At 54.9% G+C, this 18,238-nt stretch overlaps 3 protein-coding genes across 3 annotated transcripts; all 3 read right to left on the bottom strand.

The window, feature by feature from the left end:
* Positions 1-2,579: 2,579 nt before the first annotated feature.
* On the bottom strand, positions 2,580-13,037 carry IUM83_00307 (pollike protein; the record flags this gene model as incomplete). The annotated part of the gene is made up of 2 exons (XM_067924069.1): positions 2,580-3,161; positions 12,789-13,037. 2 exons carry the CDS (start codon positions 13,035-13,037, stop codon positions 2,580-2,582), a joined length of 831 nt encoding a protein of 276 aa, XP_067788536.1.
* Positions 13,038-14,984: 1,947 nt separating this feature from the next.
* Positions 14,985-15,954, bottom strand: IUM83_00306 (putative pollike protein; the record flags this gene model as incomplete). The annotated part of the gene is made up of 2 exons (XM_067924068.1): positions 14,985-15,181; positions 15,372-15,954. 2 exons carry the CDS (start codon positions 15,952-15,954, stop codon positions 14,985-14,987), a joined length of 780 nt encoding a protein of 259 aa, XP_067789349.1.
* Positions 15,955-16,018: 64 nt separating this feature from the next.
* Positions 16,019-18,049, bottom strand: IUM83_00305 (uncharacterized protein; the record flags this gene model as incomplete). The annotated part of the gene is made up of 1 exon (XM_067924067.1): positions 16,019-18,049. The coding sequence occupies one exon, from the start codon at positions 18,047-18,049 to the stop codon at positions 16,019-16,021; it is 2,031 nt and encodes a 676-aa protein (XP_067789346.1).
* Between the last annotated feature and the right edge of the window lie 189 nt (positions 18,050-18,238).

Below are 18,238 nucleotides of genomic sequence, written 5' to 3'. Positions count from 1 at the left end.
AAACGCTCCACGGTGGTCACCCGGTCGTGGAGAGGCGCATACTGATCAGCCCTTGGCTGATCATACCCGGGGCGTGTTCCCACCCCCGCCACCACCGATCCGTGACGCCCGCGGCTCAACCCGCTGGATTGTTGAGCGGATTGTTGACCATAGTATCCCGAACACGAACCCTCAAGGGGCTCGTTTTCGTATTCGTTGGAGAGGATTTCCTCCCCATCAAGATACATGGGAGCCGCGGAACGTCTTGCTGGAGGACGTTCCGGAAATGGTGAGGGCGTGCGAAGAGCAGTACGCGCTGGCGCAGCGGAAGTAGTGCGAGCGTTGAGGTTATCGCTAGCGCCCGAACCCTCACGTGCTAAGAATTTAGCACGGAGCTCTTTGAGACTCTCGGGCACACGGAACGACGTGTACCCGTTCAGGTCGCGGTCGCTCAAGCGGACCGCGCCTGGGAAGCACTTCGTTCACTGAAAGCCCTCGGGCACAGCGCACGGCACATTAGCCTCCTCCGCAGCAACGTGGAGTTGCTCCAACTTTCCACGCTTCGAGTACGTCTCGAAGCGATCACGCGCTTGCTTAATCCGATCACGGTAAGCACTCGGCTTCTTGTTGAAGTTCTCAACAAAAGCGTTCCAACTTTGACAAAGTGCCTGCCATTCGGGCACTTTGCTGCGAAAGATGTCTTCTTGCTTTGAAACCATCGGAGCTCATGAAAGAGTCCGATGTAGTAATCGCGCCTTTGATGCGTCTCCGCATCAAAGTGCGGCTCGGCAGCCACAGCGTCATCTTTGATGTCTTGATTTTAGCGCGCGCCTTCAGTATCAGTTGGACGAAGTCCTTGTTCATCATGTCAGTCACCAGTTTGCCTTCAAAGCTTCAACCATGGAAGGACGCTTCCAGTCTCGCCGGTCGAGCCGGTCCATATACCGGTCTTGTTGAAGGCGTAATCAAGTTGAAGCGGGCGATGGTATCTTTGACCAGTCGAGTTCGTGACGCGGGTCGTGCAAACGACCCCACGGGCAACAATGCCTGTAGTAGGGCCTTGGTAACGTAGTCACCTTGATGATCCAAGATGTCTTGAAGCGGGTAAAACCGAGTGCTTTGAGCGATCCCATCGTCGTTGTGCTCACGTCGCTGAGGGGTAGCTTCGTCTTTCCAAACGTAATGTGGGTGTTAAACCACAGTGGCATGTCTACGACATTGTCCAGCCAATCCACTGAGCCATGCGAAAGGTGGAGGTCCGCCCATAGCCTTAGTGTACTTCTCCAGTACTTGGGTAGTGGAGACCACTGCTAGCCGCGTAGATTAGCGTAGAGAATGTCGAATCCGGAGCCAAGAGAGCCCAGCGCAGTCGAACAGAGCTCTAACGCAGGTGCAAACCAGCGGGGGCTGTGGTCGCGTAGGTAGCAGCAACAGCGTCGCCTAGACACCTCATGTGCATAGCTTGTGTGAACTCCTTGATAGGCTTAAGGCCCAGTCCACCCTTGGTACTGTCGATGAAGATCCATTCTTTGTCGAACTTGCCTGGTGCAGCTTCTTTGTTGTTTGTGTCCTTCGAATGAACAAAGTTTCGGATGATGATATCCACCGTTTTAAGGTCTGACGGATGGACGCAGGTAACGCTGGCTGTGTACCAGAGTAAGGGTAAGATAATGCTGTGCAGCAAAATCACCTTTCCTCGAAGGGTACGTGCTCGATACTTCCAAATGGCACACCGTGCACGCATCTTGGTAATCACCGCGCTGAGCCTTTGTTGGGCTGTGATGGACGCGCCTTGTAGAACACCAAGCAGCTTCACAGTGTCAGTGATGCCGAGTGCATTGAGTGCGGTTGAAGCGCGTAGTCGATCCAGTTTAGCCTGAGACACCCGATGGGTAAACGGAATAATGCACGTTTTCTTCACGTTGAGTCGGAGGCCAGCTGGATCTGCATATTCTTGAACCAACTCCAGGAATCGTGTAGCGTCTTGTACGTCCTTCAATAACCTAGTGCAGTCATCGGCAATGGTGAGGCAGAGTGATGTCAATTTTTGCTAAACCGCTGGAGGATAACCGAGACCATAGAAAGTTCAACAGTGGTTCCACAAACACCACGAAGATTCCAGGCGACAGTGGGTCCCCTTGCCAAACGCCATCACCCAATAGAAACTGGTCGCCGGGCGAGTTGTTCAGTAAGATGCTCACCGAAGACTGGCAATAGAAGGTCGTCACCCACGCACGGAAGGTTGTCCCAAACCCGAAGTGTCGAAGTTCCATGTCCAGGGCTGGCCACAGCACACTGTCGAAGGCCTTGGCAAAATCCAGGAGAACCACGCACGCGTCTGGATAGCGATCCTTGCGCAGCTCTTGTAAGTCTTGAAATTGTAGTAGATGTCGTATTGATCTGGCAGGTACAAACCCCTTCTGATCCTCGTTTATGATCCCAGGTTGCACCTCCCCAAGCCTCCAAGCCAGCACCTTCGACCCAAGCTTTGCATCATGGTTCAGGAGCGTGAGTGGCCGGTAGTTCCCAGGTAAGGAGCGATCACCTGCTTTGTACAACAGCGATAGGTGTGCCCGTCGCTGAAGCTTTGTTATCTTGCCCTAGCTTAACTGGAAATCATGTATGACTTCGTAGATCCGCGCCCACAAGTCCGGTGCCAACTTGTAGTATTCGATCGGTAGTCCGTCTGGATCGGGTGCCTTATCGTTTGACGAGTTCATGATCGCCATGTAGAAGTCATGCGCCGCGATCGAAGCATCCAGCATTGCTTGTTGCTGAGGCGTGAGCTTGGCAACAGTGTCGCGGAGCAGTCGGGCGAGCTTCAGCGGTCGGTACGTAGCCGTGTGAGTTGACCTGAGATCAGGGGAGATCGACTGGAAAAGCCTCCCCCAGTATTGTCGATGTCCAGCTGCAATCTTCTCTGGATCTTCCGTGACTGATCCGTCGTCTTGTTGCAGTTCGGTGATCGGAGATCGAAGCAGGTCTTGTTTGGGCGCGCGAAAGAAATATTTCGTAGCGCGCTCACTTTGATGTAAGTCTGCCGCGAATTTCTTGGCTTCGTTGCGTTCCTTGATCGCAGCTCGATGTGCCTTTAATGATTCTTGTGCTTGGGCTAACGCTTGTTTATTCTTGTCCGTCGGTATGATGTTGGCGAGATCGACTGCGTTGTTGACTGCTTCCACCTTAGCGGCCATAACACGCGCATCGGCATTCCGGAGTTCCATCCAGCGTAAATACAGTCTGCCCTCTTATGTTCATCCAACAGGCATCCTGGATTTGCGCCTGGGAAAATCTTGATGCGATCTGCAAGGGCCGTTGCAGATGCGATAAGATGTTCCTGCGCCTGGGAGTCGCGGAGGAGCCATGTCGGGCAGCGCCAGGGGGCACGCTTCATCTTCGGTAAGAACTTGGCTTGAAGTCAAACTCCACCGGGAGATGGTCTTCATTATGCCCCTTTGAGGTGAGGCTGGTGAACACCTTTATCGTCCACGTGTACAGTGCGTGGCCCACAGAAGCGGAAAACGGCTTGACCTTTCGGAACGCCCTGTGGGGTCAGTCTCCACAAGCAACACTAGATGTTCCAAGCGGAGTTGGCGTGTGACCTTGTGTAATCCCATTAGGTGTCGTTTACCTTCGGTAAGACGGGGATTCCACCGGGTGAGTTGTCTACACACAATCAATCAAAAATACAAGGTGAGATCGCCCACGTTACTTCAAACACAGTCAATCTGCAGACTATGAGTAAAGTCGCCTCACAAATAACCAATAATACAAACAGAGAGTTATACACAATATGCAGCTGCCCTTATTCTTTCGGACCCTTGAGCAGTGGGTCACTCCTCCGGTTCCACTAGTTTCGCTTGGAAGATCGGTCACTTCCAAACACACTTACACTCTTCAATTACCAAACGCGGACCACTTCCGGATAGACCACTACAGATACAATCCAGAAGACAAATATATCGTTCCAAAGCAAAACACAATCCTATCACACAGTAGTCGATCAAATAGATTCCAGAGGTGACCACTAACAACCTCCCAAAACCACAAGTTAATATGAAATAGAGTTATCGTATGAAACAACACCTCTAACTGGAATATGAAATGAACGGATCACTCCCTGGCGCGCGTCGCCGTGGTCCCCATCCAACTTGGTCTTGATCTAGGGAGAATCCAACGGCGGTCCCTCGCGCTCCCGCTGCGTCGTTTGCGTAAGCTTCCGTCTCCGGGCCCCGGACTTCCGCGGGGCTTGCCGGCCAACTCGTCACTTACAAGGCAAACTGAACTCTCTGTTGAATAAGGTTAGCGCTAGGCGCTCTCAACTATGTGGTGTAGCGGGATCTGCCAAAATCTGGTTAAGGCAAGATCGGGCTTCCCACCAATGTCCAGACACCGACTAACGGAGGGGGTCCCCCAACGATCCGTAATCGGCTGAACTTAGTCTCGCCTTGTGTACCCGTCGGTGGGCTGGATCTGCTCTCTCGGGGCTACGAAGATGCAGCACTTGGTGAAGATCGACTGTCTTGGCGTGACGCGGGGAGATGGGGTGGAGCAGCGCGGTAATCTTCGCTCTGCGTCCGGTTGTGTGTCTCGATCGAGTATCTCCGGCTCCGATCGAGTGGCCCGGAGTTGATCCGGGACCTGTTGCTGCCTTTCCGTAGGCGCTCCTTTCCTTCTTCCTTTCCTTGAGTTGCTTGCCGCCTCCAATAGCGGGATCGAGTTCGGTTGAGAAGTGAAACGATCGCCGGCCGAGCAAATAACTCCGGTCGATCGAGGGCTTGCACACAAACAGTAGATCACTAGCGTAGGGAAAGCTGGTCAATGTATTACTCCAGACATAGCCAGCACTGCTAGATCAACTACCTTCTCCTTGTAAGTTGGTCGGGGCCAATGTGATTCCCCGAGATGTGAAGACTTGTGCCCTTGGATGCAAATTCAGCTCTGATGTATGTTTAACGTGTGTCGCCCTACAGCCTACCATCCCTACTCTGATCCTACAATTAGACGCTAACCGGATCCTTGCCCTGGCTGTGCCTTCTGATGCTTCCCATCCTTCGGCGATCGGCGATCGGCCCCAATCTGTATGCCGATCGCGAAACTTCCCAAACCTGTATGTCGATCAGTGATCTTCCCCGAACCCGAATGGCGATCGACGATCGGCCTCGATCCGTATGCTCGATCGGTAATCCGTCCCGATTGGCCGTCGATCCTGCCCTGTCACGGTCCTACTCCGCCGATCCTGCCGTTTCCCGCGCGTGCGTCCCTCCAGCTCTACACCCACCGGCTGGGTCTGGCTCCAAATCTGGTGGCTTCTACTTGTTCTGATCGATAGTGACCACATCCGATCAGATTCCTTCATCCGCCTGACGCCCGGGCATCACTGAGCCGGATCGTGTGTCCTTACTCGTCTTCCTCCCTCGTCATCTTTCCTAGAACTGGATCCGTCCTGGTCCGGGCCGGTGATTGATGTGCATGGTCCCCTTCGGGAACCTTTCTTGATTGACGCTTTACCACAACCGTCCCCCGTCCGCAAGTCGTGTCGCACAGCGGCTCACTGTGGACGTCCCCGCTTTTATTGCTCACTCTTGGATCTTCTACCTCCGACTCAGACTGGTCTTCGATGAGCTTCCATCAGCCCGGCGGATCGCTTGCTCGACCCTCCACCCCACCCGGGGACGAGGGATCACCTCCAGCTTCGGCTCGATCGGCACACTCCGTCGCCACTCGTCACTCCGCTCGAAGTTCCCGCAATGGACCACGCCGGATCGCCCTCCTGGAGCAAGATCTGTAGGCTGCATGTGCCTCGCGTGCCAATCCGCATATCCACGATCTTTTCCACCTCATACTCATGCTCGTTTCTATCTGGAGCCCAACTATCCTCCGGCAGTAGGGCCTCATCGAAGTCAAATCCATCGGTTTCGTTCAGGGTGAGCTCGATCTGAGGTCGATCGGGGAAGCTACGTACCGGTTTCAGCTTCGACACATGCACGATCGGGAACAAGTGGTAATCTGTCCCGTTGATTTGGAGCTTCATCGTATACTCGTTGACCTTTACCACCACCCGGAAGGGACCGTGCCACAAGTGAGCCAACTTTCGAGCGTAATCTTCCTTCACTCGGTCCAACTAGAGCCACACCTGAGATCCGGTATCGATCGTGTGAGGTCGTGCTTCACCATTGTGTCGATCGGCTCGATCCGCTATCTCTCCTCCCTCAATCGGGCGTTCACCTGGCTCCTGGCCTCATTGTAGTGCTTCTGAATTTAATATCGCCATATCCGCGGATCTCGATCGTGGGTCCGGGTACTTCCCATCGGTATGGTCGCTTCGAGGGGCGATCGTGGATCTCATCCGTGTACCAAATAAAATGGGGTATCCCCGCGAACCCGATCTTGTGCCATGTTGATCGCGAAAGTAAATCGCTCCGCGTATTCGTCCCAATCTCGTTGATCGCGATCTGCCACAAAAATCTTCAAAGATCTGGTGGCGGTCTGTACCATCCGCTTGGCGGTTCCATTAGCCTGATGCCGATAAGCCATCGTCGCCCGCTGACGTTGTCCCTGGATCTTGTTAAACGCGCGGAAGAAGTGTGCCATGATGCCGGGTTCGCGATCGTGCCTAATCGTCTCGCTAGCCCCGAATCTCCGCAAAATGCATTCCTCATAGGATTCGACGATCGTCTGTGTCGTCCGGGAAAAGCTGTCCTTCGCGATCACATATCCCGTGAACAGATCGACCCAAATCAGCAACTCGGTGTTGCCCTTATACGATTTGGGTAGCGAGGGTATGTGATCCCTAGCTATCATCTGGAATGGTTAGGTCGCCTGGATATTCCTGGGCAATTCGCCTCTGATCGTAGGCCTTCCTTTGGCAGTCTCACAATCCACACATTCACCCACGTACTTCTGGACACTCCTGAGCAGGCCTCTTCAGTGGAAATGACCGCGGATCCGTTGAGAAGTGCGTCCGATTCCTTGATGCCCTCCTTCCAAGGTGGCGTGATAATGATGTAGTACATCGTGATACAGCGTTTCCGACACCACTAACCTCATCAGCCCATCCCGGTCCACCTCTGATCACCTTGGAGGTGCGCAGTAGAAGAGCAGATCGTTACCGTCCAACTCATAGTCGGCCGCTATATTGCCGTAGAATCGAGCCTCATCTTGCGTCAGGTCTGCCACCGTACCCCTCAGATACTTCTTCATGCCGGCGATTCACACCTCCTCATCCTGCGCCTGGCGGATCCGATCGACTCGCAACTCTCGGACGACTTCCTCCTGCATCGCGGTGGGCCTCGATCGCGACCTAGTCCTGGATCGGGTGGTCACCAGCGAGACTCGTGCCACTGAATCATCGGACCTGACTACTAAAATATCGTCCAGTCGATTTAACGTGCACAGATCCTGCCCATCGGCCTCTTCCTCGATCACGACGCCCTCTTGACGTTGGAGCGCGGCGCTAGCTAAACTGTCGGCGCTCCCATCCCAATATCGCTTCACATGTAACAGTTCATGATCTGGCCAAGTCCGTAAGCGATCCAGCACCTTCTGCCTCAGCAGTGTCAGCTTGGGTGCTATGCAGTCAATCTCACCGCGGACTTGTCGAACTACCAAGTTGGAATCGCCACATATAACTAACTGGCCCACTTCCATGTCTTCTAAGAGATCGAATCCCAGCAGCAGCCGTGATATCCGCTTCGTTGACAGTGAGTCCATCCGCATAGCCGGATCGGGCCTTCACTACACTCCACTCAGGCAATTTCCTCAAGATCGCGCTATACGCACCCCCACCTCTCTTGACACGGGCCCATCCGTCGAAGCTTATCACCAACAGTTCCACATCGGGGCGCACCGTCGGGATCGGGGTTTCAATTTGGCGTCGCGGTTCCTTTCTCGGGGCGATCGCGATCAACGCATTATCTACCTCAGATCGGGGTGTGATGCTGGCGGCGATCGCCCCCGGTATCTCATCTTCACCCTTGGTGCACTTCACGATCTCGAGCGTCCAGGGCGACAGTAGAGCAGCCCATTGGCCCAGTCGATCTTGCAGACCTGGAGATCCAAACAACCACGCAAGTGTCGAGTGGCGCGTCAAAACTCGGATCGGGCGTCCCACCAGCACGTTATAATTCAGATCCAGTATATGTAATAGCACGAGCACTTCCTTCTCCACCACGTTGTAGTTTAATTCATTCGCCTTCAACGTCCGACTAGCGAACGTGACTGGGTAGTGGATCTGGTCATGTTCCTGAATCAGGGCAGCCGGGATCGCCCAGTCGCTCGCATACACAACCACCACTGGCACCCGATCGCGATCGAAGTGACGTAAGATGGGTGTCTTGGGGATCTTCGTTTTCAGAGCCGAGAACGCGTGATGTGCACGAACCCATCGTTCATTTACCGCCTCGACTTTGAGGCTGGACGCCTCTCGATTTGGGCGATCCGCGCGTGGATCCGCTAAGTCCGCCGCTGGGCGATCCAAGATCGTGCGTAAATCGGGGCACTTCTGCAGCTCCGCGAAGTCCACCTCACATAGCTCATACAAGATCGCCGCGTAGATCGCATAGTCTTCCAGGAAACGGCTATAATAATTCAAGCTTCCCAGGAATGACTGCATAGATCGGAGCGACGTCGGGAACGGCAGATCAGTCAGAGCAGCTAGATCTTTAGGTTTGGCTTTTAATCCATCATATGACACACGATGCCCGAGATAATCCACTTTACGCATCCCCCATGAGCTTTTCTCCACACGGATCGACAGATTCCACTTATCGCACGCCTCCAGCAGCTTATCCACCCGATCGCACAAATTATCACGCGATCCGGCCGTCACCAGGATGTCATCGATGTACATTCTGCGACCCAGCACTGACGGTTGACGTGGATCCTCAGGTTCCCCTGATCCGATCAGATCGGTAGGGCACCCAGAGCCCTCTGCTCGCGAGATTCTGGTGAACCCATACAACGCGTTGTCCAGTAATCGTTGATAGATTTGTGGCGCATTCTTCAGTCCGAATGGCATGCGGTTCCACTCGAACAGGCCCATCGGGGTGATGAAAGCCGAGATCGCACGAGCTCGATCGGTCATTGTCACCACCCAGAATCCACTAATCATATCAAGAGAACAATACCAAAGCACCTTGTCTAGATCTTCCAGCAGATCGTTAATCAAAGGCATCGGGTACACCATTAGCCTGGTTAGACTATTCACCACTCGATAATCGATGCATAACCGGATATCAACACTACTCTTCTTGACAATAACGACGATCGGGGAAGCCCACGGGGACGTCGACGGTTGTATGATCTTAGCCGATAATAGCCCCTTGATCAGATCCGATACCTTCTCCCGAAACTGGGGGGGGGCGATCTTCCTCACGCGCTGTGTGATCGGCTTCGCGTCGCCACATCGATATCACACGTGACTCCTCTCGCCGCTTGGGGAAGCGCGTTGCCCTTGCCTATCAGGAGGTGCTTCTTCTCTCAGATCTTCCTTCGGAGTTTGTCGATTTCAATCGGGGTGTTCAGCTGTTCGTCCCCCACCTTGATATCCTCAATCGTCACTTCTTCCGTAGTTGAGATCGAGATCTCGGGAAGTACGGCCAGCTCCTGCTCCACGCCTTCGGCCAACAGCTCTCCACCCTCATGCTGATAAACTCGATCACTATCTGCGGGCGATCAATTCGGATCCGCCTCCGATGAGTCCTACTCAGCCGGTTCCGAGACTGTCTCCCCACTCGAGTCGCCTTCCCGGTCCACCTCCTGGGTCGGCGTTGGGAGATCTGGCGGAGAATTCGAATGCCGGGGCGAGACTCCAGGCGATCGCTCTAGACCCGATGACTCACCTCCTCGATCGTTGCCCGACGTAGCGCAGCTTCCTTCCAGCACAGCTTGGGCTTCTCCTTGAAGTGTTCCGTCCACCTGGTTGTCCCGATCCGAGGCCATCTGCCCCCACAATTCCCCTGAGACGTGCTGGCTAGTTGATCGCGGTATGATCGAGTCAACCGGACTCCTTCGGAGTATCGACCGAGGCACAACATACTTTAGCCGCTCTACTGCAGGTCCCAGCAAGGCTTCTAAATCTTCATGTCTTCCGGCCCCTCGTCGGTGGTAACCTGAAATGTTAGATTCTGCCACTCCATATATCGTCGGGACCCGATCGATACATACCCGGGCAGTCGGGGTACCTAATCGCCTGCAAGCCATATTCCGATCCGCTCATTTCGCTGTAGGGTAAGCTTCTGGCCGCCGCTGATATTGGTGATCCTGAGGTACTCGTGCGGCCAGGCCTATCCGCTACCTTGGGTACCCATCGATCTCCGCGGGTGAGCCATAACTTCTCTCGATCGGACATCCTCAGACGCGTCGGGAGCTCAGCTGATTCACCGGGATCGATCTGCAGATGTCCTCCCACTTCTAGGTGCCTGGCGTTCCCGGAGTAGAGCTGGCGTCGACCACTTAGCTGGATCTTGATTTCGTCCGGCAGACAGATGGATCCGTCGGCTAGATCGAGGCGGATACCGGCCGGGACCATAAAGCCCATACCTAGAATCCCGTCCTGTCCTGCCAGGTCTCCAACCCAGATGTCGAAAACGTATACCAGCGATCCCGCCAACGTGATCTTGATCTTGGTCCTTCCTTCAGTTGTATACATGTTTGCGCCTATCCCCACGCAGTCTTGGCTCTGACTCGTATCGATATAGCACCCGACCTTACGAGCAAAGGTAGTATCCACTATGGACACCTCGGCACCAGTATCTAAGAGTAAAATCGCCTTATCATTGTCGATCTTGCCGGCGATCTTGGCTTGGCGAAGCCATTTTCCAGGGGAGTGGTATCTCCAGTATCCTCTGGATTCCCCAGGGAGGAGATCAGCTTCCACCATACCTGATCTATAAATCTCCCCGATGCGGGGCAATCTTCGATCAAGCGTTGGCGGGTCGGTCGTAATCTCGCCTTCAGCGGGCTTGAACCACTCTTCAGGCTGAGATCTTTCCCAATATCCTCTGAACTCCCCGGATCCGAGATCCAGAGGTGCGTCGACGTCAGATCGGCAATATTCGTCGATTTGGCAGAGACTCGTAATCTTAGCGGCAGGTTTCACATGCAGACCACATGTATTACCGCATAGATCAGGTCGTTCACCTAGTTGATCTACCGTATTCTTGGGCACACACGCGTAGATGCAGTATCTAGAACGCTCGGCTCGTACCGGATTCCAACCCGGCGAGCGTCCTAGTTCAACATCTTCTCCTCGAACGCGGGCAGCATACCTGCGTGTTTCAATGGGTTGTACCACTGGCGGATCTGGTTTTAGAACTCTTCCATAGTGCATTTGCCCGCATCATGCAGCTTGCCGCACCCGCGACCCACGAATAGGCAGTGATCCACCGGGTGTCCTCTATTACCGCGTGACACGTCTCCAACAGTCGAGATATGTGTGTCGGCGAGATCCGCAGTGCGAACAACGTTCACGATCCGGTCCGTCATATCGGTTCCGAGATCGAGAATCCGATCTGGGCTGATCGGTCTTGTTCCCTTTCTGGCGCGGTGACTCCGCCTCCATCGGCATTCCTCCATCTGCAGTGCTCGATCTTCTGCAGACGCTAGGTAGATTCGACGTAGATCGCCTTCCGAGTCCGATCCGTGTGCTCTAGTGTCCGATCCGGAGCCCGGATTGGCGATCTGGGCTGCATGTACGGCTCGCTTAGCCGGGGCTGCCGGTGCTGCGGTCGGGGCCTTCTGGCGATATTTCGATCCGAAAGCTGATCTCTTCTGTCTGCTCTTGGTTCTCTCACGTGCGCGTAACACCTCTTCTAGGTCATCGGAATCTGCAAGTCTTAATAGCGTGAGCTGATCTGCCAGATCCGGATCGCCTAACGTCTCGATGAAGTGTTCCACGAGCTCGCGACGTTCTTTCGGGTCACCATCCTTGATCTTCACCTTTGCACGGAGCGCGGTCACATTCAGCCGATAGAGATAATCGAGCGGCGATTCATCGGATCGCTTGCGGGAATGATAACATTACCACGCGACCGATATTCCAAGTCCGCAATACTGAGTCTGGAAACTGCGCAGTAGATCGCTCCATTTATTTCGGGTGGATCGGGCAAGCTGTCGGTACCAGTTCTTGGCTGGTCCCGTCAGCAGATCGGCAAAGGTGAGGCACTTCTCTTCGTCCGTTGCCTGATCTCGAAGGAACGCGGACTTGACTTTGCTGACCCATGCCCTGGCCCGCTCTTCATCTTGGTCCTTCCCGCTGAATTCTTTCAGATCGGAGACCACCGAGATCCGAACTATCGGGATGAGGGATGTTCCAGGCGCCCCAGTCGCCGTCGTCGAGATCGCAGCCCGGTTGGGCTAGGGCGCGTCAGCATCGTCGGGATCGTATTACCCGTAAGATCGATCGGGATCGCGCGAACTGGTGGGTTCCATCTCCACATCCTGTGTACCGGGGTTCTCAGCCATCTTCCTCACCGGTCTAGCCGTGTCCACTTGCTGTTCTCTCAGAAACCGACTCATAGCAGCTTGGAAGTACGACTCCAATCGTCCCGTCGATTCGTCTGATCGGGATTGATCCGGTTGGGTCGTCGGCTTCGCGATTGAAGCTCGGTGGCCGACAAGTATGGCGAAGAGGCCCGACATCCAGGCGATCCGCTCTGAGGTAATATGCCTGGATCTTGGGTCACTGCGTCTGGCATGTTCGGGATCGCCGTCATCAGGGGCCCCAGCCTGTCGATCGCTGACCTAATGGAGGATCGGATGACTTCCAGATCCAATTCGAAGACTTCGTTCACATTGAACGCTCCCACCTCGAAGCCGGCCTCCTTCAGTAGGTGCACCAAGCTTTTCACGGCCGATAACTTGTCGATCAGCATCGGAGGGGTAGGGATCGACTCTGCCAGCTCTCCGATCAGCTTCGGTCGGATGACCAGCATCACCGGGTCTTGGCAAAGGAAATCATGAAGCTCCTTCCGGTAGTAGCGTCGTTCCAGATCAGCCTCCGTCCAGCCGGGTGTAGATATCCGAAGGTCTCCGTCGTCTGACTCAGGGGCTTTCATTTGCCTCTGCGCGGGCTTGGCTTCCGTCGAGATCGCGGTACGTCGGGAGGCATGAGGGATGCATGGGTCTGGATCAGGCTTGATCAGCGAATCTGCGAATGCATATCGGTTTGATCCGACCTTGGTATGTTTTGTTAGTGGACCTCGACTTGCGTCGAGATCCACAGGGGTCCCCGAAGGGACCTGGGGAGGATATTGAGGTTTAACTTCTAGACCTGTATCCAGATCGCCCTCGATTCCGCCAACAGAGGTCCTCCCAGCCCTCTGTCGATCCGCGGATCTGGTTTCGTTCAGCAGCGTCTTCGTCGATCCGACTTCCGATGACACCTCTTCCCCTGGTTCTTTCTTCACTTGCACATCTTCGGTGGACTCACTGTGAAATCTCTGGTTCGAATCCGGGCACGCGCACCATTGTGGTGTAGCGGGATCTGCCAAAATCTGGTTAAGGCAAGATCGGGCTTCCCACCAATGTCCAGACACCGACTAACGGAGGGGGTCCCCCAACGATCCGTAATCGGCTGAACTTAGTCTCGCCTTGTGTACCCGTCGGTGGGCTGGATCTGCTCTCTCGGGGCTACGAAGATGCAGCACTTGGTGAAGATCGACTGTCTTGGCGTGACGCGGGGAGATGGGGTGGAGCAGCGCGGTAATCTTCGCTCTGCGTCCGGTTGTGTGTCTCGATCGAGTATCTCCGGCTCCGATCGAGTGGCCCGGAGTTGATCCGGGACCTGTTGCTGCCTTTCCGTAGGCGCTCCTTTCCTTCTTCCTTTCCTTGAGTTGCTTGCCGCCTCCAATAGCGGGATCGAGTTCGGTTGAGAAGTGAAACGATCGCCGGCCGAGCAAATAACTCCGGTCGATCGAGGGCTTGCACACAAACAGTAGATCACTAGCGTAGGGAAAGCTGGTCAATGTATTACTCCAGACATAGCCAGCACTGCTAGATCAACTACCTTCTCCTTGTAAGTTGGTCGGGGCCAATGTGATTCCCCGAGATGTGAAGACTTGTGCCCTTGGATGCAAATTCAGCTCTGATGTATGTTTAACGTGTGTCGCCCTACAGCCTACCATCCCTACTCTGATCCTACAATTAGACGCTAACCGGATCCTTGCCCTGGCTGTGCCTTCTGATGCTTCCCATCCTTCGGCGATCGGCGATCGGCCCCAATCTGTATGCCGATCGCGAAACTTCCCAAACCTGTATGTCGATCAGTGATCTTCCCCGAACCCGAATGGCGATCGACGATCGGCCTCGATCCGTATGCTCGATCGGTAATCCGTCCCGATTGGCCGTCGATCCTGCCCTGTCACGGTCCTACTCCGCCGATCCTGCCGTTTCCCGCGCGTGCGTCCCTCCAGCTCTACACCCGCCGGCTGGGTCTGGCTCCAAATCTGGTGGCTTCTACTTGGTCTGATCGATAGTGACCACATCCGATCAGATTCCTTCATCCGCCTGACGCCCGGGCGTCACTGAGCCGGATCGTGTGTCCTTACTCGTCTTCCTCCCTCGTCATCTTTCCTAGAACTGGATCCGTCCTGATCCGGGCCGGTGATTGATGTGCATCGTCCCCTTCGTGAATCCTTTCTTGATTGACGCTTTATCACAACTACTTGGTCTTCTACGTGCACATCTCTTTGTACTTGGTTTCACTATAAGTGCCTGGCGTAACCAGCTTGCGCATCCGTTGATCGCGTGCCTGGATTCAACCGGCTCTTGGTGCATAACCGATCCGGTCGGTAATCTTGGTCGGTCGTTATTGTATGGGCTGAAGTATACTGGAAATCTGGAAGGGTACATGTCAGGCCTGATTCTGGGTACATCTTGCAACGGGTCGGCGGTCTTCACAGCAATGTCCCCTTGTTTCCTTTTTGAGGTCCCGTTCAGTCTTTTTGGGAGTTCTCATGCCAGCGACGTCAGTAATAATCACAGTGACTCCGAATGTCATTCTGTCACATTGGCTTCTGGGTGTCCCTTGCCTTGGATACATTCTCGTACCACTCCAGTCGCGTTTCCTCGCATTCCATCGTCACAAAATCACTGCTATCCATCGTCTGCTTGGTCTTTTGAACGTCCATCACTCGAACACCAATTCGCCGGGTCCCAGAGAATGGTCTCTTGGGCTGTTCTCCTTCCATGTATCCCAGAGCTAGGCCATAATACCATCCAATCAATAGTCAGATAGACGGCCAACGGTCGGGATGTGGCGGCGATAGGAATTTTCGTAAAGCCGCCTCGCGTCAACTTGCGATCTCTAACATGTGCGATTGTAGCCAGATGATCTTGTAGCAGGTCGACTGTCAGGAAGCAGTAATCCAGCCGGTTTTTACGTGACGGACTGGTGAAATCGCGATCTTCTGGATTCATGAATCGCCATGCGTCCACGAGCCCGAGAGCGTCGAGCCAGTCGCATAGCTCTTCACGGCCTGTGCCCGGGTGGTGCTGGGACGGTGAAGCTTGATCCAGGTAAGTGTCGAGGGTGGTGTTGAAGTCGCCCAACACAATGTGCATTGCGTCGCCATCTTCGTCATCTTCACTAACAGCGTCGTCGTCCAGTTGTGTAGGCAGTGCCCGAAAGAACTCGCCACGATGCATAGGCTCATCCGGTGCGTACACCACATGGATGAACACCCGCTTGTTCCCGAGGGTTGTCTTGAGTAGTAAATAACGATTTTGGAGCTGTTCCTTGTAGGCGCGTGCCGTGATGTCGTCAACTTCACCAAACGGAGAAGCTGACGACAACACGAGGCCGACGCCATGACGCTTGTTGAACACGGGAGTCGTGGTGTCGGACCAGAAGCAGCGCGCCCCAGAATCAGCGGTGTGGATAAAGTGTTCGTTGGTCTGCAGGGAGTCTTCCTTGTTGAACTTCGTCTCTTGAAACGCGACCAGCTGATACGCAGAGAGAAGTCGCTCATACATGCCGAGATTGGGTACGTTCATCCCATTCATGTTGAGCGAAACTCCATTTAACATCCAGTTATCCTTAGAGCTGAGGAGGCACCAAGCGGGATGGGCCAGCAACAGCTGCTGAAGGAATATCTTCGGAGGCGAGATGGGTCAAGGCCTCGAGTACCGGCGACGGTGTACGTCTGTCCATGGTGAACGGGGTGCAGACCGCACTGCGCGCTACACACATCAATGTGAGGTCGCTCCAGAGCAGGAACGGTGTGTGGCGGACGCGTTTCGGTGGGAGGCTTGGAGGTAGCACGACTTGGATCTTGACCGGGTCGACGTACACTCCGGGCGCGAAGATCATCAGGAACAAGTCACAGATGGCACTGTGGAGAGCTGCGTCTTGTCGTGGCTTCTCAGGGAACATCTGCGGGAAGAAAATAGCCGCATCTCCTGACTCGATGTCGTAACGGCTGCGCAGCCGGTCCAGGAAGTCGATTGATTCGTCCTCTTGGATCGGTTCGGCGCAGATCGTACGGTAGACTGCGTGCGCGCGGAACAGCTGCTGCTGGGTATCAGCAGGGAGCTTGAAGATCCGTCGAAAGTACGCTGGTTGAACTTGGATTGCTGCCAACACATCGTCGTGGGACGTGTACTTCAGCACATCGTGTTCCAAGAATTCATCAATCGCTCGTTGAAGATCGTCGACGGAGACTTGGTTCACTTTGAGCTCCAGTTTGCGGACATTCTTGAGTTGACGCATTTCCTCGGCCACGGGAAGGTGAGGAGAGTCGGCAGTAAAGCCAGACACTGGTGTCGACATGCCGTCTTCATCAACAGATGCCGCGGCTAAGTCGACGTCGGCTGGCAATGAGGCATCAAAGCCTTCATCCTGAAGGAGTTCGAAGGAGTTCGGAGAGATCGGGATCGCATAGACCAAAGCATGAGGGTCATCTGCGTCCGGTGCCAGTTCACATGGAACGGCTCCCTCTGGCTCGATGTATTTTCCACCTTCGCGGTTCAAGATACCGTACTGCGAGTGTTGAACCAGCTTCCAGTCTGGCTCTTGCACACTAACGGATCCCAGGATCAAGCGCGGGACATGCGACTCGATGGCTCTCGACCGTGGGCGAGTCGCTGGGATATGCGAAGAATCCTGCGGTGGAGAGACACGCGAAGAATCAAGCGACGCTGGGACACGCGAAGAATCAAGCGACGCTGGGACACGCGAGGAATCAAGCGACGAAGAACCAAGCGATGGTGAGACACCTGGCGAGTCTGGTCGGGATGGAGATGGAGATGGAGCAGCTGCGATCTCCGTGCTACGCATGCTGGCATCCGAGGCTTCCGAAGCTTTGCGAGGCTGCTGACGAAGCGACGGTGGCTTGATGCGGTTGTGGCGATGCAAGCGGTGCTGAACAAAGCATGGCTTGTCGTCGTCCGTGAAGAAAATCTCCCGAAGAGGTTCTCCGTTGGGCTCAAACAGCTCAGCGGGGCACTGTACTTCGTTGAAGTAGACGGTGCGCGCTCTTGAGACAAGTTGACCGACGCCCTGAGTTGGCGTGATCAGGATAGGACGGGCACCACGATTGACGAACCAATCGTAAATCGTGCGATCCGCGGTGTCAGCTGGGAGACGTTTCAGATCGACGTAGTACAGCTTGTCGTAGCTGGAGTAACGCCGGATCGTAACCTTGGTCCCGCAGATCGTGAGCTCGACGCCACCAAGGCGTTGAAGCGCCTGGTCCGAGGTGCACACGAAGGAAATACCGCGTGGAGTTGCGTAGAAGTCACGGAGATGAGGCTTGGCGTCGCGCCAAACCTGGGGTTGGCTGTCGGAATCCAGTGACGCGAGGACTTCGTCCAGGCTGTGGTCAGCGACCACACGTCCAGCTGGGATCCACATTTGCGTGCATTGTTTCGCCTCTACCGGTGTAGGGAGAGGCGCAAGCGCAGCAAAGCGGCGGTCGATGTCGGTCGCCTGATCATCGTCGAGCCGTTGTAAACTGGCTCGAAACAACGAGTCGTCGGGCATGAGGCGTGGCGGCGGCGGCTTCCTGCGGGTAGCGGGATGCGGCGGGGCCTGCCTGGGGGGCGCATGGTCTCGGGGTGTCGGGGCCATGGTGGTCGATGCGGATGTAGCTAACGAGCTGCGATGCAATAGCCTTGTTGGCGGAGGCCTAACCGTGGTGTATGTCCGATCTACTCCACGCAGATCAAGACTTTGCAGTGACTCGCGCCTAGTACGGCCTAGCGTCCCGGTTGGCGAATCACACTACACAGTAGGAGAGGTAACTCCAGTCAATACCTT

Source organism: Phytophthora cinnamomi (assembly GCF_018691715.1).
Source record: "Phytophthora cinnamomi strain GKB4 chromosome Unknown Contig53, whole genome shotgun sequence".
Lineage (NCBI taxonomy): Eukaryota > Oomycota > Peronosporomycetes > Peronosporales > Peronosporaceae > Phytophthora > Phytophthora cinnamomi.
Note: the sequence above shows the minus strand (reverse complement) of the source record. Positions and strands in the feature narration are given on the sequence as shown.